We start from the raw sequence: 27,065 nt of genomic DNA on the forward strand, positions 1-27,065 counted from the left end.
CACGTACAGGGCCTGGGGTGTTTATTTTGCAGGGTGCTTATGCTGTCGTGCAGCTCCCTTATGGTGCTTGTTACATTGTACTACCTTTCAAAGGCCTAAACACCCATGTACAAGAAATTGGTTTAAAATCTTGCAAAAAAGTATTTACAGTTACAAATATAGCATGAGCAATAATAAATTGTTTGTTGTTACATATATAGGATATGCAATTGAATGTATTGTCCTTTGTCTTTGGAAAGCAAAGATAACATTTTAGTTCTAAACTGAATTGTTATATTAAAATGTCTTCATCTTGTTCTTCTTCTTCCGCTTCTTTGCTACAGTATGGACATTGTAAAAGTGAAGCTTTGTATTGTTTTGGTTTGTATATTTGGTTACCTGGATATGTTGTGCACGGCCCTTTGCTGTCGTGTCAGGTCATGAACAGTGTACCTACCAGAGCTTTGGCTTTGACTGAGGGCAACAAACTGTGCTGACAGACGCTGCTCCTGTCATTGGGTGAGTTACTGATAGCATTTGTAATAAGTTCTGATAAGCGTGTGCTGTGGGGAGTGGAGGACGTGCAGTGATGAAAGAAATTGCAGCAGTGAATGGAGGAAGTCTGTCAATGTGTAATCCATGCAGTGTCAAATGATCTCTGAGCACTGTTACTGCAAAAATTATGATTCAGTACTTTATTTGTAAAACAAGTGGTTTAATAGCAGATTACTAGATTAACACTGCATTCAAGCATGGATATGATTGAATGTAGGCATCATATGTTGCTGAGCTTTTATCCTTTATACCACTGTAGAGTGTAATGTTAGAAAAATTCTGGCAGAGTTAAGGGAGATGGAGAACAAAGATTCACAGTAGGTAAGAGTTTCACTTTCATTTATTAGCCAGCCTAAGCCTAAACTTTTTGTGTCAGTTATATTAATAATTAAATATATCCTCACTTGTAAGCATGCCAAACCATCTGAGCTGGCTCTTGCCCTGTACTTACCACCCATTTTACTCCAAATGTATCAAAGGGACTCTCAGCCTCTCTCCATATAAACTTCACTTCCCCGCTGTGCCTGTTGTTGTCTTAGATTCGGCGAGCCTGTCATGAAAGCTGAATGCAGCCAAATATTCTTAGGCATGCTTCTAAATAATGGATGCATCTTCGCATCTCTGCATTCAATCCAGATATCTGCATCAGTTGAGCTGAGTTCCAGATGGAATCATGACTATCATCATTGCTCCACAGTCACTCTGTAGTTTTTTTTATTTTGAAATAAAATAACATATGCAAACTATTGGTGTAATGCAAGTTCGCTTTGACCTTAATGCTCTAAATGTGTTTTTTATAAAATTGACATTTATACTATTTTATCTGAATAAAATCTGAGATTTTAAATAGAGTGAATGTGATACTGATCATTTTAACAACCTTAATGGCTCTAATACTGCCTAAAATGCAGGGATTGGTATAGGCCAGTATACCATTCATTAATTTGCTGTACTATTAGTTTTGTCATTTCTCAACAGTAAAAGGAAAACCTATGGTTTTTATGATGTGTATGTTTTAGGGTTTCACCTGAGCCATGCCATACAACAGTAGTTAACAGCATGCTATTAAAATAAATTAATATTTTAAATACAAACATTTATACCAGCTGATATTTAGAATTGAAGTATTGGAATCAAGAAAAAAATGTGTTGACACATTCCTAATTTTATGTCACCTTTTCAAAGCTGAAGCATACATTGAGCTCATATTTCCAGAGTATCACTGGATGGAAAACTAGTAATTACATTCTTGCTCCAGGGTTTCATAAAGCCCCTCCTCCTTTTGAGGGTTGGGCACATAAATTATCTGCCTTAATACTTGGCTCTGTGTACTCAGAGAGAGATTTCCTTTATGGTAACAGTAACCATTTTATCATTTGCTTAAATGACATCAAACGGGTGATTTGCTGTTCCAGGCTTAAAGTGGTGATGGAGTTTCCAGGTGTTCTATCTGATTCAGCCACAAAGCCAGATTGCTGACATTCCAAGGACAGAATTCTCCAAATGATTGATGTTGGGTTTGTATCTCCTATTCAAATGGCTGGCCTAATTAATTTCTTTGAGGCCAGACGGATTTAAGCCCACTTTGTTACTAAAAACTTAAAAGGATAGTGGCCAGGTACTCATCTTCCTTGCTCACAAACACACTTTGGAGGTTTCTATTAAAACCGTTCAACCACCAGTCTGCTTTTCAATACCAATACGTCTCTGTTAGAAAAGTAAATCAGAGCACTGATTATTGACACCACCTTTGATAAACAAAGTAAGGTCTTTATAGCAGTTTAAACTAGGAGCCTCTCATACCGTAAAAATTCAAATAATCGCCCGGGACTTTATTTGCCTAAATCGCAAAATTGTCCCTACTTATATTTGGGACAGGCGGCTACTTGGGGCAGGCCTTTAATTATTCTAGCGAAAGAGCCATCCAGAACTAGCTGAAAAGTTGTCCACATCCCTTCCATCAATAATGTCATCGTGCATTTCTTTAGCCTTGTTTATGTGTCTCCCGACAACGTCACAGTTGGCATAAATTGTTTTTTATGTTATATTTATAGTTATATATTTGCTCCTTACCTTATGAGAAAATCAGACCTGGCTTATAATTGAGGCCGGCCTTTAAATATTTTCTCTTATCTTCATCATAAAGAAACATTTATACCAAATCAAACATTTTAACCTTTTTTTCAGAGCAAAATTAAATCTAATTCAGGAAATACTCAAGAATGGCTCTGATACTGCCTAAAATGCAAGCATTGTTAATGGCAAAAGATGCCAAAATATTTACACATTTTCTATTCTATTATTGCAGAAAAACAGGTATTTCCTATCAATATAGGTACATAAATAATGTTAAAGGATTGCCAGTTATAAACTAACTATACACACATACACACACCTCTGGATGCTTGGTAGTTTTGTGGATTGCTCAGAGCCACTGCAAATGTTTCTGCAAAGCCAGGACTGTGTATAAACAAAGACTGGATCTGAATATTCAGCTATTGAAGCCATTATTTGAAAGCTTTTTAGTATTTAATTAGACTTTAGTGTTGAATACTTCATTAATATTCATATTTTGGAGTTGCATCATTACGACAATAAATGTCCTGATGCAAGATTTGTTGAATGCTTTCACAGTGGTAGCAGTTATTTGACGTTAGCAGTGCATCATGTGACTTGAATGTGTAACAAGTGCACTCCTTCTTCCCCCCCTGCACTGCTATAACTGCATTATGTTAGAGGTCCTTCAGGAAAAATACAATGCTCTCCAGTGTAAGCCTTACTCTGCAACAACTGCTGAGAGCTGCTTCTCATTCACACGTGCTAAATCGAATTACCCAAACAGTGGATTTGCTTGTGCAGCAGACAGTATGAAATAAAGCCTACACACCAGTTGTACTCTCTTCAGTCGCTCCTCTAGCTTCTCTTGAGCCTCTCTCTCTCTCAGGACGCCCTCCAGCTTCCTGATCAGCTCTGCAGCAAAGCACTCTGGCTCCACATGTATGTCCTTTGGAATCCGGTTTGTGCGCTGGAGGAAGAAGGAAAAATTTAAGTTACTGTCAAAGCTTTCCCACCCAGACTCCTTCCTGTCAGAGATTAAAAAAAAAACACATTTTATTTAATGGCCCTGATATTCTTGCCGTCAGTCCAAGTTCAATTCACCCCGATTTTCAAAATAAAGTGACATTTAAAACAAATGTCACATTTAGCTAAAGGAGTCATGAAACATTTATTAGAGAAGGAAACCATTAGAGTTATGCTCCGAGAATTTGTGCACAACCATACAGTCAATTTATACATTTTAACAGAATGTTTACGTTTACTCTTAATCTCAAGGCCCAATTAGGGCCGGGGTTTCCTAACAAGCAAACAGCAAAAGCTGCAGAGGGAGGCATCAGGCTGTCACAGGAGGAGGATGCATGTCTGCTTGGCTTAACTGCACACAGCTTAGAAAAGCATCAAGCTGCTTTTAGACAGCTTTCTCTTTCACCCTCAAATAAACTTATACTTTATCACGGGCCCACACAGCAGAGCTCAAATATGCACATTTCTAAATTGTGGAGAAGAGAAAAAGACGGACAGGCGTAGAGGCAGAAAATAACCCATGAATAACTCACTGGAATATGAGGTAGTGGCACTCGCCCATTTGCTTTGGCACTTTCATGCATCTCCCGACGATGCAGTTTGCGGTATCTGTAGGGTGGAAACCCATCTCTGGAATGAACAAACAAACCCATTTTCTATAAAACATCTTAATGAATAAAAGCAGCGTCTTTGAAGTTAATAGCTGTTCCACACATTTTTTGCAGAAAAGAAACACCTAGAAAGTCTTAAATAATCAGTGCAGTGGGGAAAGCATTCTTGCAGGCTTACAGTGTTTGTACAGTGTTAGTGTGTGTCCACTTTGAAAACTCAGTGAGAGTCAGCCAGATTTTGAAAGTAAACACACGCCCCTTTCTCTCTGAGCTCACCCCGAAGCCACGCCTCCCAATCACATGGACGCATTACCTGAAGACAAGTCTGTGACTTCGGCCATCATGCACGTTCCTCTCTGGTGTGCGCAGAGCAGGAAGAGAGTGACAACTAGCCAAAACTCTGCGCAGGGTCCACCCGGAGGATTGGCTGATGTTTTTAGTGTTTTATAGCTTCCATAGATGATTCATATTCTTCGTTTTAATGCGAAACTGCCGAACCAATCGGTTGCTTTCGGATTGTGAAGAGAAGTTGCACTAATTTAACAAAAAGTGCATCAGAATGAAATCTCCTACCCTACCTTTAACACATGCAAAACTTTTCACAAAAACACTGTAAAAATGTCTTCACCTCAGTTTTACATTTTAAAGATAAATTATCTGGCATTATTTTTATTCTGTGAAGTCTGGTTGGAGTATGATAATATCTCTGTATAAATATATATACTGTATACATTCCTTCAAATACTTTATCATTCTCTGACAAAATTACCAACCATTCCTCATTTGTATACACAGTCTTTTTTTTATTTTAACCTTGAACCCAGTTTCACTCATGCCACATTGTTAGTAACTAACAATTTGTTAATGCAATGTAAAGTCCTATGTGTGTATGTAAACAATTATAATTAGGTTTTTTACAGAATCTTGTTAATTCCAACAGTGCCAATTTATCATGAATTTTCAATAGTGACCCACAGATTAAAATGGTTTGATGACATATTTTAAGCTTAGATTTGGTTAAAATATACATAATGAACTGCTAAACTAGTTCCAGCCCAACAAGTCTGTTCATTTTAACAGCTTACTTCTGTGAAGAACAGGATAAATCTAGGACTTTTTTAAAGCACGCACAGGCCAAAGCCTGAAATAACCATAAAAACCATGCAATACAAATTTACACATAATACTTGTGTGTGTATGTGAAGACAAGATACATACATGCTGCTGTCTGTAAGGGAGCGTGTGTCATCACTGGATATACTCTGCTGCTCACTATCATTGGCGCTGGTGGCAGGAGCCATGACATGACCGGTGTTGACATAGTATGGGTTGATGGGCTCCCGACACGGTGCATGCCTTGAAGAAAATAGAAAATACAGGAAATGCTGAGAGAAAAAAAAATATTAAAAACAAACCCTGTTGTGAAGGGTATACACAACAACACACAAGGCTCAAACAGACACACAGCCAGAATATGTATTAACTTGCTGCACATTCATCAGAGCACATCTATCAAAAGAATGACAGACTTTATTTGACACCTTTTATATTCTCAGTCATTGACATTGCTGTACATGTTTCTGGGCTCTGTACACATGAATTATAAATTGCACTTTATATTCAAATTGGAATCCCCTGAGCATTTCCCTGTTTGGAATGCAGAATCACCCACAGTTCAAAATGAAGCCTTTGTGACCGACTGATTATCATCAACATTCAGCAAATAATAGCACTCAGTTGGTAAAGGAACACAAAGCAGTCTTACAGACAGTTGCTATTGTATGTGGCAACATTTTTAAAATAAGAAGGAAACTGAAACTGGAAACTTTCAAACAAAAAACAATGAATAGAGATCAGTATAGTTTTAGTGACCATGTAAAATGTGCAGTTTTCTTCTGTCTGGGCTTCTTAATCACATCTTCTGTTCATCTTCAACATTGCAGGAAACACAAGAACCTGTCTATATATTGGTTGCAGATTATTAATACCAATACATCAACAAATCACACACACAATAAAAATACACATTTGGTATATGACACCAAGGTACGAGCAGCAGACAGTTTAAGTCCTGCAAGCACTCGCAACACCTTTCAATTTGTATTCTTCATACCATTCCTGAACTGTTGTTGCTTTGTTACAGGAAACATTATGCTGCTGACTACAAGAAATACTGTTTCCACGAAACAGTGGGTGCTTTCTACAAACGAATGCCAGATGACCCCTCAGATATTTTTCAAAAAATTCACTGATCAATATTATAGAGAAATCCAAAGTATTGCATTTTTAAAATATAGTCCTTTGAAATTGTGTTTATTTTTCATAGTTTTTGGTGGATTTGCTTTCAGCCAAGTTTAAGCTTTTACTGCATGGTCTCTGTTGCATGTAGAAATCGGGTGTTTGCTGAGTAGGGATAACTTTTCCCATAGAATCAGAAAAGTGAATCAAATTTTTCCTATCTTGAATAGTTTGGGCATGATAAATGGCTAAAAAAACAATAAACGCAAACATTTTTCCACCTTTTATGCATCACTGCTATGGAAATATGCAAGATCTAGAGCTGATGTATGGTACAATTATAGTGGTGATATGTCTCTACCGGGAAATACCACTATATATTTATATTTTTCAAAGAAATGGTAGTATATTCCTATGTTATAAAGTTACAAGTTTTGCAAAAATGTGCTATTTTCAAAGTCATATTTGACCATGTTGACAGTAATCCAGCCCCTTCATTTACATCCACATGACCTCACATATCTCAGCATGAAGTGGCATGAATACGGTTTGGGTGCTAAGCTTACTTAAGTTACGATTTTTTTAATGTAGTAACATTTTCCCCATAATTTTTACATCTGCCTCAGTCAAAACCTTACAATGAGTTCACAAGAATCAAGTGTTAGCTGCCCCTTAATATCTTATTAATTTATTCAGTTCAAATGGGTGTTTTTTTTATATAAACATATTATTATTTTATAATATACATGATGTACATCAGTGAATTTTTTGAAAAAATATCTGACAGGGTCATCTGGCTGATGTGTCTGAAGCTGGATGAGTTCATATAAAATGACTCTATGTGATAAATTACTTTTAATAAATTATTAAATTAAAATGCCAAAGACCACCTTTTTACATTGCCCCATGGTTCAGTTCGGATGTATCCATTGTAGGAGCTTTAGAGAAGTGTAAAGCGGTCAGCATGGACTGACTTGTCTGTTGGATCAGAACACACAGACCAGTCTTCATTTCCCACATTCTTTTCCTTCCATGGACCAGTTTTGATAGACACTGACTATCATAGACCAGGTACACATAAACAAAGCTGCAGTTTAGACATACTCTGACCCAGGGATCTAGCCATCACAATCTGGTCCTTGGTCAAAGTTGCTGTGAGGTGAAGATTAAAGGCAGTTTTTGTAGCATAAGTATTTTATAGAACCTTATCAGATGTTGCATTTTTTGGATTAGTACAGCCACATGCCAATGTATCTTCATAAAAAAAAAACATGAGTGGTAAGCATGAGTAATATGATGGTTGTCAGGCAGTGTCTGGTGTGTGTGTGTGTGTGTGTAAATATAAACAACAACCATCAAGACATGATTAGTTGCTGCAGTCACTGAAAAAAATACTGAGAATAATGCTACTAAAGCTGAAACACGCTCAAACTGTGTAGTGATACCATGTGAATTACCAAAGCGTCATATATGTAGGTCAGTATTTTATTTTTTATAAAATTCAGATCCTGTTAACCAGGTACAGCGTTAGTCCATCTTCCGGGCTGTTCAGAAAGCTCCCTGTTGGGACAGTCCTCAGTGTCATTTAGCTTCTCCTCAAGCAAGTGTCAAAGAGAGATTTCAACTCCACCGCCTTTGACTTCAAGATACCAATTGGCATCATTTTGGCTCTCATAGGTATCCACTATGTACAATGTTTTAACCATACTGAGAACCCTGCAGCAACTGCAGTGAGAAGACAGCTTTCATGAGACAACAGACTCACTGGAGTGGTGATTTGAATGATGTAATACATTGCATGATCTTAGATCACATGCCAAATGATGGCTTCCATGATGAAAGCATCAGACGGTCTGCCCCATCACTGTGTAAGGGGTCTTATTTATTTAAACAATAAAAAAGCATTTCAGCTCTTTAAAAAATTGTTTTTTTTAAAAAGACATTAGCCACAAGGTCAATTGTGGTTTCATCAAAATGTCTACATACAATTCTCTTCTCGCTTACAATCCTGCCTGCAACTCTTAAATAATTCATAACAAACCCCAACCTCTGAATTATTATTGATATGGTCTGAATCCAAAAACTGAAAACAAGCCTTTATCTTGAGAATAAAACAGCTTTCAAAAATCTCATAAAAAACATTAATGAACACAACGTCCATTCTATTTCAAGTCATTTCAGTTGATCTGAACTGGAGTTGATCTAAAAGACTCTTTAATGTCTCTGTAGAGATCTGACACGACTGCTGTAAAATTTAGCTTCACCAAAAAGGCAGCAGGTCATGCTAAAAGGCTATTTAAAAATGAAGCATGTAATTCCCACCAAGTGCTTCATCTCTGAAATAATCATGTGAAAACAAGCTGAAAAACCTGTGTTAAAACTAGCTAGACAGACAGATCTTGACATGAGCATGGCTGAAATGGTGTGTGGTAGTGACCTTTGGGGTAGTGATGACATGTGGGAAGTATACCTCAAACAATCAAAAATCCTGCTTATACAAACAGGCATTTGCATTCTATAGATTAACCATAACATACATAGGGTTTATAATTATTGTATTTCAAAAAAATATCTATTACAATCAGCAACACACTAGATGCCAAGCCTTCTTCTCCTCTATAGTCTTACTCTTTGTACTGTAGTTATAAATATAAACAATGTATTAAAAATGAAGTAAAACAATGTTTTGCTTTGTACTCTCCAATTCTGCGCCAACCAGCCTCCCTCTCACACTTTTAATAGGCTATTCAACAATCATTATTTAGTCAATATTAAAAAGGGATCAGATTTAAATACAAAATGTTGACATACAATTTCAATTACATGTGTGGCACAGCAAAGTTTTGAAGTTACTCAAAGCACCGTCAAATATTACACATGTGGGCACACACTTAAAGACAACACCTGACAACACCTTTTTCTTCTGTTCCAGAAGAAAAAGGAATACATGTTCAATTAGACCTATTACAATCATATAAGTGACTAGATTAGAACTAGAGCCACACAAAATGGACCTTTGGGACTAATTCTGAAATTTTGCTAGAAACATTTTGTCTTTTTCAGGATTATGTTCTAACTTTCAGCTGATATCCACCAACAAAAAACATCTGTGATATGTGATTGCAGACAGCATAACAGTCAAATCAATTCAATTCAATTTATATAGCGCATTTTACAATCAGAATTGTCTCAAGACGCTGTACAGAAACCCAGAGCCTAAACCCCCTTAAGAGCAACAGTGTCAGGAAAAACTCCTTTTTAACAGGAAGAAAAATTGAACAGGACCCAGCTCATAAGGAGAACCTTCCTGCTGACAGACAGGTAGAGGAGGAGAAGAAGAGGTAGACAGGACAGAGAGGATGAAGGAGAGAGAGAGAGAGAGAGAGAGAGAGAGAGGAACAAACATCATACATTACAGAGAACAAACATGACAGGTTGTTGAAGTTGCAAAGCAAGCTGAAACTATTATGTTTATATTATACTGTATGTACATATCATCAGTTAATAAATTATATTAATTTAAACACAGATGAACAACAGAGACTGGTGTAGGCGATAAGCATTGGAATGATCAGAGGTTGGACTGCAGGTCAGCCTGCAGGTCTGGAGGCAGAGAAACCTGCAGAAAGAGAGAGAGAGGCACAAAACTGCAAGGAAGACAGCATCACCAGAGAGAAACAGCCAAAGGGCACTACTGAATGCATTTGCAGTCCTCTAATTATGCACTTCCAGGCACATTTCACTGTCTAAAAGCTGATGTTTCTCAGCAGCAACCAGCAGGCATCAGCAGACTTGGCATTGCAGGGATTATAACAACATCTGGACAGATCTAGTTTGACCTCCTGCACTAAAAATGAACAGCATTTCAAAGCATAGAGGACACTGCTTGATGCATAACTGGACATCATAGTCAGACCGGGACTGGAGGAAAACATCACACATGCTCTAAACCTACCTACTTGTACTGACCAAATGAAATGTTTGCTTGTATATCAGTAATAGGGTTGGGCGGTATTAAGGTATTAAGGTATACCGGCGGGGCACACAGGTAGTGACGGTATCATTTTCAATATCAATAAAAAATGCAATCCGCTTATATAGAAGATAAGGATCAAATATTAAACATATTTTATTTGATGCCTTGTGTCGTTGAATCTTCAGTTTTACTTCAGTAGTATAATATATTTTACTTTTGTTGACGTTTGATAAAGTTTATAAACATGACGTGACAGCGCGGAGAACGAGAGAGAGAGAGAGAGCTGTAGTCGCGCCTGTGACCTGGTCCCTTAGAAGAACAAGGATGAGCCAGAGCTAAGATGGCATTTAGTTTCTGATCGTGTAGGCACAAGCCAACAGTTTGGTGCCATCTGAGCCTACATTTATAATTTTAATTGTTTCCATCAAAAAAACTTGACAGCAGAAATCGTGAACGGTAGGTTTTCAGTTTACTGGACAAGTGTTTTTATTACCATGCGTACCTTCTAACATAAATACTGCACAAGGCTGCGCTCTTGACATGATAAAATTACAAAAACCAACAAAAACGCATTGGGACGGGCTCATACCAGTTTAATTACGCAACGTGCTGCCAGCACTCAGTTCGCTATATGCGTTTTTAAAAAGCCTCAATAAAAATTAAAGCTGCAAGCAGCATTGCGGGCCCTCGCGCACCTTGCGATCCGCGGGGTCATCGCAGTCTTCTCTCCTATGCTCTCGTCTCCTATACTCTCCTGTGCTATGCTCTCCTCCTCTCATTTCCGCAGATATACAACAAACACATGTTTACAACCAAACTTTCCTGCTACCAGTAGGTGGCGCTATGACCGTATCATCCTATTAGCATATATATCTGTTTAGACTCGGCTCCATGGCAGTACTGTAAGATTTTGTCCACATTGCATAAAGTATATGGGTAGTACTGCATAAAACACAGCGAGTTCCTTTGTAATGGCGAATGGTCAACTTTGAGGCCACTCCCCCACCACACGGTAATACTTTTGAAAGAGTTTTGGAATGCGTCTATTCCCTATGGTGTCCTGAGTGGACACAGCGAATTTCAGCTCAATTGCATGAAGTATGCGAGGCATGAAAAGTTTTATAGCAGGGTCAGAAAACGGTAAAAATTACAAAAAAAAATCAAAATGGTGGACTTCCTGTTGGGTTTGGAGGGGGGGTCCAAGAGACTTTTTTGTGCGTCTTGGGGTGACACACATGTGTGCTAATTCTCATGATCCTGTGTCAAACTGGCCAGTGGGGCTACGCATTAGGGCAATAAATACAGGGAGTTCTTTGTAATGGCGAATGGTCAACTTTGAGTCCACTCCCCCGCCACACGGTAATAGAGTTTTGGAATGCGTCTATTCCCTATGGTGTCCTGAGTAGACACAGTGAATTTCAGCTCAATTGCATGAAGTATGCGAGGCGTGAAAAGTTTTGAAGCAGGGTCACAAATAGGCAAAAAATGGCCACAAAAGTCAAAATGGCGGACTTCCTGTTGGGTTTGGAGGGGGGGTCCAAGAGACTTTTTTGTGCGTCTCGGGGTGATACACATGTGCGCTAATTCTCATGATCCTGTGTCAAACTGGCCAGCGGGGCTACGCATTAGGGCAATAAATACAGTGAGTTCCTTTGTAATGGCGAATGGTCAACTTTGAGGCCACGCCCCCGCCACACCGTCAGACTTTTGTAAGAGTTTTTGAATGCGTCTATTCCCTATGGTGTCCTGAGTGGACACAGTGAGTTTTAGCTCATTTGGATGAAGTATGCGAGGCGTGAAAAGTTTTGTAGGAGGGTCACAAATCGCCAAAAATTAACAGAAATTTCAAAATTGCGGACTTCCTGTTGGGTTTGGAGGGGGGGTCCAAAAGACTTTTTTGTGCATCTTGGGGTGATACACATGTGTACCAATTTTCATGCCCCTACTCAAAACAGGCCAGGGGGACAGGCAGAAAAACCTATGAAAACACAACATTTTGTGTAGCCAGTAGGTGGCGCTCTGTCAAAGCCTCAATATTGTTGTATAGATGTGTTTAGGGTCAGACTCTGATCATACATGTGACATTTCGTACAGATCGGACAGAAAACGAAGAAGTTATAGAGACTTTCTGTGTCCTCAGAAATGGTCAAACTTTGAGGCCACGCCCCGGCCACACCGTCAGACTTTTGTAAGAGTTTTGGAATGCGTCTATTCCCTATGGTGTCCTGAGTGGACACGGCGAATTTCAGCTCAATCCGTTGAAGTATGCGAGGCGTGAAAAGTTTGGCAGCAGGGTCACACATCGCCAAAAATGGCCACAAACCTTCAAATGGCGGACTTCCTGTTGGGTTTGGAGGGGGGGTCCAAGAGACTTTTTTGTGCGTCTTGAGGTGATACATATGTGTGCCAATTTTCATAATCCTGTGTCAAACCGGCCAGAGGGGCTACGCGTTGGGGGCGCTATAGAGCCATTTTTATATGTGCATTTCAAAAGTCGGCAAATTTCCAAATTTTTCGGGCGAATGAATTTTTCTACCAAGTTTGGTGAGTTTTTGGGCATGTTAAGGCCTCCAAAAATGCGATCTCGGAGGGGGAAAAAAAAAAAAAAAAAAAAAAAAAAAAAAAATTAAAGCTGCAAGCAGCATTGCGGGCCCTCGCGCACCTTGCGATCCGTGGGGTCATCGCAGTCTTCTCTCCTATGCTCTCATCTCCTATACTCTCCTGTCCTATGCTCTCCTCCTCTCATTTCCACAGATATACAACGAACACGTTTACAACCAATCTTTCCTGTTAGCAGTAGGTGGCGCTATGACCATATCATCCTATTAGCATATATATCTGTTCAGACTCGGGTCCATAGCAGTATTGTAAAATGTTGTCCACATTGCATAAAGTATATGGGTAGTACTGCATAAAACACAGCGAGTTCCTTTGTAATGGCGAATGGTCAACTTTGAGGCCACTCCCCCACCACACGGTAATAATTTTGAAAGAGTTTTGGAATGCGTCTATTCCCTATGGTGTCCTGAATGGACACAGTGAATTTCAGCTCAATTGTATGAAGTATGTGAGGCGTGAAAAGTTTTGAAGCAGGGTCACAAATAGGCAAAAAAATGGCCACAAAAGTCAAAATGGCAGAGTTCCTGTTGGGTTTGGAGGGGGGGTCCAAGAGACTTTTTTGTGCGTCTTGGGGTGATACACATCTGTGCTAATTTTCATGATCCTGTGTGAAACTGGCCAGCGGGGCTACGCATTAGGGCAAAAAATACAGGGAGTTCCTTTGTAATGGCGAATGGTCAACTTTGAGGCCACGCCCCCGCCACACCGTCAGACTTTTGTAAGAGTTTTTGAATGCGTCTATTCCCTATGGTGTCCTGAGTGGACACAGTGAGTTTTAGCTCATTTGGAGGAAGTATGCGAGGCGTGAAAAGTTTTGTAGGAGGGTCACAAATCGGCAAAAATTAACAGAAATTTCAAAATTGCGGACTTCCTGTTGGGTTTGGAGGGGGGGTCCAAGAGACTTTTTTGTGCATCTTGGGGTGATACACATGTGTACCAATTTTCATGACCCTACTCAAAACAGGCCAGGGGGGCAGGCAGAAAAACCTATGAAAACACAACATTTTGTGTAGCCAGTAGGTGGCGCTCTGTCAAAGCCTCAATATTGTTGTATAGATGTGTTTAGGGTCAGACTCTGATCATACATGTGACATTTCGTACAGATCGGACAGAAAACGAAGAAGTTATAGAGACTTTCTGTGTCCTCAGAAATGGTCAAACTTTGAGGCCACGCCCCGGCCACACCGTAAGACTTTTGTAAGAGTTTTGGAATGCGTCTATTCCCTATGGTGTCCTGAGTGGACACGGCGAATTTCAGCTCAATCCGTTGAAGTATGCGAGGCGTGAAAAGTTTGGCAGCAGGGTCACACATCGCCAAAAATGGCCACAAACCTTCAAATGGCGGACTTCCTGTTGGGTTTGGAGGGGGGGTCCAAGAGACTTTTTTGTGCGTCTTGAGGTGATACATATGTGTGCCAATTTTCATAATCCTGTGTCAAACCGGCCAGAGGGGCTACGCGTTGGGGGCGCTATAGAGCCATTTTTATATGTGCATTTCAAAAGTCAGCAAATTTCAAAATTTTTCGGGCGAATGAATTTTTCTACCAAGTTTGGTGAGTTTTTGGGCATGTTAAGGCCTCCAAAAATGCGATCTCGGAGGGGGAAAAAAAAAAAAAAAAAAAAAAAAAAAAAAAAAATAATTAAAGCTGCAAGCAGCATTGCGGGCCCTCGCGCACCTTGCGATCCGCGGGGTCATCGCAGTCTTCTCTCCTATGCTCTTGTCTCCTATACTCTCCTGTCCTATGCTCTCCTCTTATTTCCACAGAGATACAACGAACACATGTTTACAACCAAACTTTCCTGCTACCAGTAGGTGGCGCTATGACCGTATCATCCTATTAGCATATATGTCTGTTCAGACTCGGGTCCATAGCAGTACTGTAAGATTTTGTCCACATTGCATAAAGTATATGGGTAGTACTGCATAAAACACAGCGAGTTCCTTTGTAATGGCGAACGGTCAACTTTGAGGCCACTCCCCCGCCACACGGTAATACTTTTGAAAGAGTTTTGGAATGCGTCTATTCCCTATGGTGTCCTGAGTGGACACAGTGAATGTCAGCTCAATTGCATGAAGTATGTGAGGCGTTAAAAGTGTTGAAGCAGGGTCAAAAATAGGCAAACAATTGCCACAAAAGTCAAAATGGCGGACTTCCTGTTGGGTTTGGAGGCGGGGTCCAAGAGACTTTTTTGTGCGTCTTGGGGTGATACACATGTGTGCTAATTTTCATGAACCTGTGTCAAACTGGCCAGCGGGGCTACACATTAGGGCAAAAAATACAGGGAGTTCCTTTGTAATGGCGAATGGTCAACTTTGAGGCCACGCCCCCACCACACCGTAAGACCTTTGTAAGAGTTTTGGAATGCGTCTATTCCCTGTGGTGTCCTGAGTGGACACAGTGAATTTCAGCTCAATTGCATGAAGTATGTGAGGCGTGAAAAGTTTTGAAGCAGGGTCACAAATAGGCAAAAAATGGCCACAAAAGTCAAAATGGTGGACTTCCTGTTGGGTTTGGAGGGGGGGTCCAAGAGACTTTTTTGTGCGTCTTGGGGTGATACACATGTGTGCTAATTCTCATGATCCTGTGTCAAACCGGCCAGCGGGGCTACGCATTAGGGCAATAAATACAGTGAGTTCCTTTGTAATGGCGAATGGTCAACTTTGAGGCCACGCCCCCGCCACACCGTCAGACTTTTGTAAGAGTTTTGGAATGCGTCTATTCCCTATGGTGTCCTGAGTGGACACAGTGAGTTTTAGCTCATTTGGATGAAGTATGCGAGGCGTGAAAAGTTTTGTAGGAGGGTCACAAATCGGCAAAAATTAACAGAAATTTAAAAATTGCGGACTTCCTGTTGGGTTTGGAGGGGGGGTCCAAGAGACTTTTTTGTGCATCTTGGGGTGATACACATGTGTACCAATTTTCATGACCCTACTCAAAACAGGCCAGGGGGGCAGGCAGAAAAACCTCTGAAAACACAACATTTTGTGTAGCCAGTAGGTGGCGCTCTGTCAAAGCCTCAATATTGTTGTATAGATGTGTTTAGGGTCAGACTCTGATCATACATGTGACATTTCGTACAGATCGGACAGAAAACGAAGAAGTTATAGAGACTTTCTGTGTCCTCAGAAATGGTCAAACTTTGAGGCCACGCCCCGGCCACACCGTCAGACTTTTGTAAGAGTTTTGGAATGCGTCTATTCCCTATGGTGTCCTGAGTGGACACGGCGAATTTCAGCTCAATCCGTTGAAGTATGCGAGGCGTGAAAAGTTTGGCAGCAGGGTCACACATCGCCAAAAATGGCCACAAACCTTCAAATGGCGGACTTCCTGTTGGGTTTGGAGGGGGGGTCCAAGAGACTTTTTTGTGCGTCTTGAGGTGATACATATGTGTGCCAATTTTCATAATCCTGTGTCAAACCGGCCAGAGGGGCTACGCGTTGGGGGCGCTATAGAGCCATTTTTATATGTGCATTTCAAAACTCAGCAAATTTCAAAATTTTTCAGGCGAATGAATTTTTCTACCAAGTTTGGTGAGTTTTTGGGCATGTTAAGGCCTCCAAAAATGCGATCTCGGAGGGGAAAAAAAAAAAAAAAAAAAAAAAAAAAAAAAAAAAAAAAAAAAAAAAATAATAATCCTAAGGGTTTCAATAGGGCTCTTGCACCATTCGGTGCTCGGGCCCTAATAATCCTAAGGGTTTCAATAGGGCTCTTGCACCATTCGGTGCTCGGGCCCTAATTAAAGCTGCAAGCAGCATTGCGGGCCCTCGCGCACCTTGCGATCCGCGGGGGTCATCGCAGTCTTCTCTCCTATGCTCTTGTCTCCTATACTCTCCTGTCCTATGCTCTCCTCTTATTTCCACAGAGATACAACGAACACATGTTTACAACCAAACTTTCCTGCTACCAGTAGGTGGCGCTATGACCGTATCATCCTATTAGCATATATATCTGTTCAGACTCGGGTCCATAGCAGTACTGTAGGATTTTGTCCACATTGCATAAAGTATATGGGTAGTACTGCATAAAACACAGCGAGTTCCTTTGTAATGGCGAACGGTCAACTTTGAGGCCACTCCCCCGCCACACGGTAATACTTTTGAAAGAGTTTTGGAATGCATCTATTCCCTATGGTGTCCTGAGTAGACACAGTGAATTTCAGCTCAATTGCATGAAGTATGTGAGGCGTGAAAAGTTTTGAAGCAGGGTCAAAAATAGGCAAACAATTGCCACAAAAGTCAAAATGGCGGACTTCCTGTTGGGTTTGGAGGCGGGGTCCAAGAGACTTTTTTGTGCGTCTTGGGGTGATACACATGTGTGCTAATTTTCATGAACCTGTGTCAAACTGGCCAGCGGGGCTACAGATTAGGGCAAAAAATACAGGGAGTTCCTTTGTAATGGCGAATGGTCAACTTTGAGGCCACGCCCCCACCACATCGTAAGACTTTTGTAAGAGTGTTGGAATGCGTCTATTCCCTGTGGTGTCCTGAGTGGACACAGTGAATTTCAGCTCAATTGCATGAAGTATGTGAGGCGTGAAAAGTTTTGAAGCAGGGTCACAAATAGGCAAAAAATGGCCACAAAAGTCAAAATGGTGGACTTCCTGTTGGGTTTGGAGGGGGGGTCCAAGAGACTTTTTTGTGCGTCTTGGGGTGATACACATGTGTGCTAATTCTCATGATCCTGTGTCAAACTGGCCAGCGGGGCTACGCATTAGGGCAATAAATACAGTGAGTTCCTTTGTAATGGCGAATGGTCAACTTTGAGGCCACGCCCCCGCCACACCGTCAGACTTTTGTAAGAATTTTTGAATGCGTCTATTCCCTATGGTGTCCTGAGTGGACACAGTGAGTTTTAGCTCATTTGGATGAAGTATGCGAGGCGTGAAAAGTTTTGTAGGAGGGTCACAAATCGCCAAAAATTAACAGAAATTTCAAAATTGTGGACTTCCTGTTGGGTTTGGAGGGGGGGTCCAAGAGACTTTTTTGTGCATCTTGGGGTGATACACATGTGTACCAATTTTCATGACCCTACTCAAAACAGGCCAGGGGGGCAGGCAGAAAAACCTATGAAAACACAACATTTTGTGTAGCCAGTAGGTGGCGCTCTGTCAAAGCCTCAATATTGTTGTATAGATGTGTTTAGGGTCAGACTCTGATCATACATGTGACATTTCGTACAGATCGGACAGAAAACGAAGAAGTTATAGAGACTTTCTGTGTCCTCAGAAATGGTCAAACTTTGAGGCCACGCCCCGGCCACACCGTCAGACTTTTGTAAGAGTTTTGGAATGCGTCTATTCCCTATGGTGTCCTGAGTGGACACGGCGAATTTCAGCTCAATCCGTTGAAGTATGCGAGGCGTGAAAAGTTTGGCAGCAGGGTCACACATCGCCAAAAATGGCCACAAACCTTCAAATGGCGGACTTCCTGTTGGGTTTGGAGGGGGGGTCCAAGAGACTTTTTTGTGCGTCTTGAGGTGATACATATGTGTGCCAATTTTCATAATCCTGTGTCAAACCGGCCAGAGGGGCTACGCGTTGGGGGCGCTATAGAGCCATTTTTATATGTGCATTTCAAAAGTCAGCAAATTTCAAAATTTTTCGGGCGAATGAATTTTTCTACCAAGTTTGGTGAGTTTTTGGGCATGTTAAGGCCTCCAAAAATGCGATCTCGGAGGGGGAAAAAAAAAAAAAAAAAAAAAAAAAAAAAAAAATTAAAGCTGCAAGCAGCATTGCGGGCCCTCGCGCACCTTGCGATCCGCGGGTTCATCGCAGTCTTCTCTCCTATGCTCTCGTCTCTTATGCTCTCCTGTCCTATGCTCTCCTCCTCTCATTTCCACAGATATACAACAAACACATGTTTACAACCAAACTTTCCTGCTACCAGTAGGATGGCGCTATGACCGTATCATCCCATTAGCATATATATCTGTTCAGACTCGGGTCCATAGCAGTAGTGTAAGATTTTGTCCACATGGCATGAAGTATATGGGTAATACTGCATAAAACACAGCGAGTTCCTTTGTAATGGCGAATGGTCAACTTTGAGGCCACTCCCCCACCACACGGTAATACTTTTGAAAGAGTTTTGGAATGCGTCTATTCCCTATGGTGTCCTGAGTGGACACAGTGAATTTCAGCTCAATTGGATGAAGTATGTGAGGCGTGAAAGATTTTGAAGCAGGGTCACAAATAGGCAAAAAATGGCCACAAAAGTCAAAATGGCGGACTTCCTGTTGGGTTTGGAGGGGGGGTCCAAGAGACTTTTTTGTGCGTCTTGGGGTGATACACATGTGTGCTAATTTTCATGATCCTGTGTCAAACTGGCCAGAGGGGCTACGCGTTATGACAAAAAATACAGGGAGTTCCGTTGTAGTGGCGAATGGTCAACTTTGAGTCCACGCCCCCACCACACCGTTATACTTTTGTAAGAGTTTTGGAATGCGTCTATTCTGTATCGTGTCCTGAGTGGACACAGTGATTTTCAGCTTGATTGGATGAAGTATGCGAGGCGTGAAAAGTTTTGCAGCAGGGTCACAAATCGCCAAAAATTAACAGAAATTTCAAAATGGCGGACTTCCTGTTGGGTTTGGAGGGGGGGTCCAAGAGACTTTTTTGTGCATCTTGGGGTGATAAACATGTGTGCCAATTTTCGTGACCCTACTCAAAACAGGCCACAGGGGCAAGCAGAAAAACCTATGAAAACACAACATTTTGTGTAGCCAGTAGGTGGCGCTCTGTCAAAGCCTCAATATTGTTGTATAGATGTGTTTAGGGTCAGACTCTGATCATACATGTGACATTTCGTACAGATCGGACAGAAAACGAAGAAGTTATAGAGACTTTCTGTGTCCTCAGAAATGGTCAAACTTTGAGGCCACGCCCCGGCCACACCGTCAGACTTTTGTAAGAGTTTTGGAATGCGTCTATTCCCTATGGTGTCCTGAGTGGACACGGCGAATTTCAGCTCAATCCGATGAAGTATGCGAGGCGTGAAAAGTTTGGCAGCAGGGTCACACATCGCCAAAAATGGCCACAAACCTTCAAATGGCGGACTTCCTGTTGGGTTTGGAGGGGGGGTCCAAGAGACTTTTTTGTGCGTCTTGAGGTGATACATATGTGTGCCAATTTTCATAATCCTGTGTCAAACCGGCCAGAGGGGCTACGCGTTGGGGGCGCTATAGAGCCATTTTTCTATGTGCATTTCAAAAGTCAGCAAATTTCAAAATTTTTCGGGCGAATGAATTTTTCTACCAAGTTTGGTGAGTTTTTGGGCATGTTAAGGCCCCCAAAAATGCGATCTAAGGGGGGGAAAAAAAAAAAAAATAATTAAAGCTGCAAGCAGCATTGCGGGCCCTCGCGCACCTTGCGATCCGCGGGGTCATCGCAGTCTTCTCTCCTATGCTCTCGTCTCATATACTCTCCTGTCCTATGCTCTCCTCCTCTCATTTCCACAAATATACAAAAAACACATGTTTACAACCAAACTTTCCTGCTACCAGTAGGTGGCGCTATGACCGTATCATCCTATTAGCATATATATCTGTTCAGACTCGGGTCCATAGCAGTACAGTAAGATTTTGTCCACATTGCATAAACTATATGGGTAGTACTGCATAAAACACAGCGAGTTCCTTTGTAATGGCGAATGGTCAACTTTGAGGCCACTCCCCCGCCACATGGTAATACTTTTGAAAGAGTTTTGGAATGCGTCTATTCCCTATGGTGTCCTGAGTGGACACGGTGAGTTTTAGCTCAATTGGATGAAGTATGTGAGGCTTGAAAAGTTTTGTAGCAGGGTCACAAATCGCCAAAAATTAACAGAAATTTCAAAATGGCGGACTTCCTGTTGGGTTTGGAGGGGGGGTCCAAGAGACTTTTTTGTGCGTCTTGGGGTGATACGCATGTGTGCAAATTTTCATGATCCTGTGTCAAACTGGCCAGCGGGGCTACGCGTTAGGGCAAAAAATACAGGGAGTTCCTTTGTAATGGCGAATGGTCAACTTTGAGGCCACGCCCCCGCCACACCGTAATACTTTTGTAAGAGTTTTGGAATGCGTCTATTCTGTATCGTGTCCTGAGTGGACCCAGTGATTTTCAGCTTGATTGGATGAAGTATGCGAGGCTTGAAAAGTTTTGCAGCAGGGTCACAAATCGCCAAAAATTAACAGAAATTTCAAAATGGCGGACTTCCTGTTGGGTTTGGAGGGGGGTCCAAGAGACTTTTTTGTGCGTCTTGGGGTGATACACATGTGTGCCAATTTTCGTGACCCTACTCAAAACAGGCCACAGGGGCAGGCAGAAAAACCTATGAAAACACAACATTTTGTGTAGCCAGTAGGTGGCGCTCTGTCAAAGCCTCAATATTGTTGTATAGATGTGTTTAGGGTCAGACTCTGATCATACATGTGACATTTCGTACAGATCGGACAGAAAACGAAGAAGTTATAGCGACTTTCTGTGTCCTCAGAAATGGTCAAACTTTGAGGCCACGCCCCGGCCACACCGTCAGACTTTTGTAAGAGTTTTGGAATGCGTCTATTCCCTATGGTGTCCTGAGTGGACACGGCAACTTTCAGCTCAATCCAATGAAGTATGCGAGGCGTGAAAAGTTTGGCAGCAGGGTCACACATCGCCAAAAATGGCCACAAAAGTCAAAATGGCGGACTTCCTGTTGGGTTTGGAGGGTGGGTCCAAGAGACTTTTTTGTGCGTCTTGAGGTGATACATATGTGTGCCAATTTTCATAATCCTGTGTCAAACCGGCCAGAGGGGCTACGCGTTGGGGGCGCTATAGAGCCATTTTCCTATGTGCGTTTCAAACATCAACAAATTTCAAAATTTTTCGGGCGAATGAATTTTTCTACCAAGTTTGGTGAGTTTTTGGGCATGTTAAGGCCCCCAAAAATGCGATCTTAGGGGGGGAAGGAAAAAAAATGAAAAATAATAATCCTAAGGGTTTCAATAGGGCTCTTGCACCATTCGGTGCTCGGGCCCTAATAATCCTAAGGGTTTCAATAGGGCTCTTGCACCATTCGGTGCTCGGGCCCTAATAATAATCCTAAGGGTTTCAATAGGGCTCTTGCACCATTCGGTGCTCGGGCCCTAATAATCCTAAGGGTTTCAATAGGGCTCTTGCACCATTCGGTGCTCGGGCCCTAAAAAAAAAAAAAAAAAAAATAATAATCCTAAGGGTTTCAATAGGGCTCTTGCACCATTCGGTGCTCGGGCCCTAATAATAATCCTAAGGGTTTCAATAGGGCTCTTGCACCATTCGGTGCTCGGGCCCTAACTATAGTAACTGAAAAAGATCGCTTGACATGTTTCACGACGCACGGCACGGTATTTACGTATACCGGGGTAAAATGTGGAGGGCGTTTGACGGTATCACAATTTGGATGCCGCCCACCCTAATCAGTAATGTCCTTCTTTAAATTACAAGTTATCATATTTGAGCCTGAGCATAACAGTATATAAGACAGCAAATAATATGCCAATGTAATGCTTTGAGAGTACAGAATATTTCATTTTTACAAGAAAAGTACATATTCTTCTGTTATTGTCGCAAGGACACTCATCTCAATATCTATGAGAGCGACTGGATAAATGGACAGTTCATCCCAAAAACAAAACACACTAGGGATGCACCGTTCACATTATTTACTTCCGATCCGATTCCGACACCTGAATTTGTGTGTCTCGTTACTCCACGCCTCAGTGAGATACGCCTCCATTCAGGAAATCCATTCAACAGTTTGCAGCCAGCTAGGAGAACTGTCAGCAGAATTTCAGCAGACAACATTAAGCACAGACATGGCTCATGGATTGGCTCAGTTCCGATCTGTTAATTACGCTGGTATCGGAACCCTTTACCGATACTGTATCAGATAAGCCCTATCCATAATAGGTATATTTCCCAGTGCTCGTAGTGCTTGTAAATGCAGAACAAAACCCTGACTGGCCTACTAAATCATCATTCATCATCCATTTACTCAAGAACCTCCACACAGCTTACTGTGAGCAGTTCATGTTAGAATCATTTTCTTCTACAATACACCTGGCATCTAAAATCAGTGTTCAGAAGAAAGCCTATATCTACCTTTGACAAACATTACGCTCAATGGCAAATGATGCAAATGTTTTGCCATCAGACGAACAAGCCTCTCTGCACTGACATAATGTTATGATGGATAAATAACTTTACAGGCTATGGAAAAATACAAATATTTGGTTTTAGGGGGATGATGTTGAGATTTATTTACATCCTGGAAGCCTTATTCATTAGCAGTTCGCTAATTGTTACAGCCAGGTCCATCAACTATTATTTAAGCTACAGCTTAAACACCTAACAACTATCAACCACATCACTCCAGTCATGCAGCTGCTCCATTGGCTCCCAGTCCAATTTCGTATACAGTGCTCCTTACATTCAAGTCCATCCATAACCTGGCTCCCTCATATGTCTGTAAAACCCATACCACCTCACATTCCTGCTCTCTCAGATCCTCCTCCCCCATCCATCTGACTGTCCCCACAGCCCGCCTCAGCACAATGGGGAGCAGAGCATTCAGTCGCTCTGCTCCCCAGCTCTGGAACTCACTCCTTCCTGACCTCTGCAATACTAAATCAATTCCAAATTTTAAAACAAGACTCAAAACAACACTTGTTAAAAATTAGCCTATTCCATTTAATGCTTTTTTAATTGCTTTTATTGTTCCAGTTCTCATATTTTACTATTTTGTGCAGATTTTGTCTATTGATATTATTATTATATTAATGTGCCTGTTAAACGTTGCCCTTGAGTGCCCAGAAAGGCGGCTTATAAAACATTATTATTATGATTATTAATATTATTAAGCTTAGATGCTCTGATTGACTGAATTTCATCCATGGTCTTTAAGACTTATATCTGCAATACACATCTGAGCTGAGGATTTGGCTTGTTGATTTTTCCCTCCATAGTTATGTCAGGTTTCTAACAGAAACTGTATGAATTCATCAAACACATCTTTTCAAAATTGGTTTTGATATCAAGATGTTATGATAGGTTGTTCAGAAAATGACAAAGACAACATATTATGAAATGGCCAGCTGTCGTTTGTCACTGTAAAATAAACTGAGTCCTCGATAAAAACATGTTTGGGATGAAGAAGTCTTAACAGCCTCATTTAACATCTACCATTTTCATTGCAAACTTACTTTTTTCAGGCCAGTTTCATGTTTATTTCTAATTCAGTAGCTTGCAGCAAAATAATGAGGTGTTAGCACTGAAGTGCAGCTTTTAAGATTGCTAGGAGGTTTTACCTGTACTCGTGACTGTCCTGGAATCTTGCACTGCAAGCAACTCGCTGCGGTGCCTTCTCCCTTAACAGCTTCTCAGTAAGCCGGCTGCTCGGCGTGAGATCACACTCAGCTTGCTCTTCCGGCCCTTGGTCACATCTCCATTCCTCGTACTCATTTAAAGTCGGTAAATAAGCTGACAGTCCCTTTTCATTCCCAGACACAGAGCTCTGCTCGCTAAACAGTTTAGGGCTCTCTCCTCCTGTCCGTGTGTTTTCCAAGTATATGCTGGACTTAAGAAATAAAGGGTAGGCGTTTTCCTCCATCATAGTCTGGATCTCAGTCTGAGCCTGGTCAAACATTGCAGAATCAATGTGGAGCTTCATCACACAGTCTTTGATGAAGGACTTGGTGGCTGCTTTGATCTGCCTGGATACAATCCCATTGTTATCCAGAATGTATTTTTTATAAATAGCTTTAGCCAGTTTAACTTTCTTGTCCTCCCTACCCTCACTAGCTTCAAGTTTGCGAAAGCCACTGCATGCAAACCAGAAATCCAACATGTCTGCGCACTCCTCCTGCTTGAGGAACGTCCTGAACAGGTGAATGCCATCCTGGTCATCCAGGAGGGAATGAAGAGATTCTGCCCACTTTAAGTAGGGTGGTGTCGGAGAGGCGCTACCCTCTGGCTCGTAGCCCAGGTCCAAATCAGACCGCCTTGGTGTAGCCCCGAAAACCTCACATTTGAGGCTTTTGCTCTTTGAGGAGAAGCTGAGGCTGCAGTGTTGGCGTCCTTCGCTGCACACCAGCTCTCCTTCTTCCCCTGGGACTGGAGGTCTGGGAGCATCCTCAGTGAAGCTGCCTCCCAGGTCTGACAAGTTGCCCCTTTTGTTGCTTATGCTCATAGTCCCAGCATCCATGTAACACGTCCCTGTTGAGCCTGCACTGCTCGAGGATTTGATCCAGAATTCTACTTATGCTACTGTGAAGAAACTCCTGCAAGAAAGAAAGAATACATAATGACATGCTGCTCTATCACAGCATTGTGTTGACAGTTATAGTATAATTGCTATATATATTACAAGTTATCTGTACAGATGAGTGCGACTGAAAAGTACCTCATGGGGAAGTTGTAGAATTCAGCACAGTTTGCATTTTTAGCAGATTTTTTATTAAAATTAAAACAAATTCTGTGGTTAGCCAAGAAGTATGCAAAATCTCCAAGTGTTGGGACCATGTATTCTGCATAGCTGGTGGAATGTAGTATGCATGAGCATATCATTACTCCACACAGCTTCCTTAGTTTAATTCAAATAAGTATCAGAAGTTCAACGTTGGTGAAACATTCATAAAAGATTTTCAGTATGAACCAATATTAAAGATTCAGAATCAGTTGCAGAGCAGTGTGATGATTTTTAAAGGATCGAATATCTTTATCACAGAGACATTTCGGTCCTCAGGTAACAAAACAGAGCTTCAGCGCCTGAATCTCCACCTCTACCGACTGCACAGCTTGTGACTAAGCTTCTCAGACAGTGTCAGAATTCAATTTAAGGACTAATGTATTCATATCTCACACACCCATGCAGCAGCAAGATCAAGATGATGAAAAAAGCTGATTTTGCTTTGTTACATGTTCAGTCCAAATGACTTTCCTACTTATAGCTCTTGCTTAACTTTAATAGGATTAAATCTGAAAGACCCGACTGGGTTTACTCTTTACTGTGATCTCACAAGAAATATTTTTAATGGTTGCCATCACCCTTGCCTTTTGGGCACACCCAATCCCTCTTCTCTGTCTATTCCAATACAGATACAAAACACTTCTGATTGAACAAAGACTGTATACAGAATAAACCTGGCAACTGTGCACAATCCTGAAGTGTGTGCAGCACGTGCAGGAGGACCGCAATGAGAAAGATAAATGCACAGTTTAGCAATGCTGCAGTTAAAATAGCATTATTCATATGGACAAACTAGCGTCTTGCTATCTATGAGGAGGATGCATCGGCATGAAATGCTCGGGTAGCGCGTCACTATTCAAATAATTGGTCCTGCGGTCACAGGTGTGCGCCACGCCGGCGACATTAAAGGACATTTAGAGGCGATTTCCGCCGGACAGAGGCGAACTCAGAAAACCAAGAAACGCCTTTTATTCGGAACACAGTTTCTTTGAAGTGAGCCGCTCATCACATTCATGTCTTGGCCTCTCCAATATGAGCGGAACAGCAGCGGAGAGTGGGGGAGGGGAGCCAGAAACAAACTCCATTCACACACAGAGCCAGGCCTTTCAGCAGCCGACCGACAAGTGCACAACTTTGTCACACTATTAAGATCTGCACTTTAACCACCAACAGCGGCTAAACTACACGAACAACAAAACGACCGTAAATATTCTCCTCTACCGTCAGAGGGAAAGCACACCGATTCCCGAACACACTTACAACCAGCAGAGCGATGATAGGATATATCTCCCGACTACCGCAATCCCAATCTGTGAGAAGGCAGGGGCAGAGGGGAAAAAGTGACATATACCTCATCAGTCACCGATCTTCTTGCTGCTTTCGGGTGCGTCGGGTGTTTAGGCCGACACAAATCTGAGCGAACAGTGTCATAGTTCGGAAGAGCAGGACTTTAAAAATAACAAAGAAAACAGTCCGCTCTCCACCTCTCCATGACTGGTCTCTCACACGCAGGAGCTCAGGCTGCTGCGCCTGCAGGACAGAC

The 27,065-nt window shown here is 41.6% G+C and overlaps 1 protein-coding gene across 3 annotated transcripts in view; it reads right to left on the bottom strand.

The window, feature by feature from the left end:
• axin1 (axin 1) overlaps positions 1-27,047 on the bottom strand; it is a 37,420-nt gene extending 10,373 nt beyond the window's left edge. For all 3 annotated transcript variants that reach the window (XR_003671083.1, XM_028411737.1, XM_028411736.1), the window contains exons 1-5: positions 26,874-27,047; positions 24,363-25,334; positions 5,445-5,582; positions 4,149-4,245; positions 3,422-3,559 (exon numbers count right to left, since the gene is read on the bottom strand). Coding sequence is in view for 2 of the 3 variants with exons in the window: in XM_028411737.1 (XP_028267538.1) it covers positions 3,422-3,559; positions 4,149-4,245; positions 5,445-5,582; positions 24,363-25,258 (1,269 nt within the window). In the remaining variant the exon portion in view is untranslated. The remainder of the gene's footprint in view (positions 1-3,421; positions 3,560-4,148; positions 4,246-5,444; positions 5,583-24,362; positions 25,335-26,873) is intronic.
• Between the last annotated feature and the right edge of the window lie 18 nt (positions 27,048-27,065).

This window comes from Parambassis ranga, chromosome 8, assembly GCF_900634625.1.
Source record: "Parambassis ranga chromosome 8, fParRan2.1, whole genome shotgun sequence".
Classification (NCBI taxonomy): domain Eukaryota; kingdom Metazoa; phylum Chordata; class Actinopteri; family Ambassidae; genus Parambassis; species Parambassis ranga.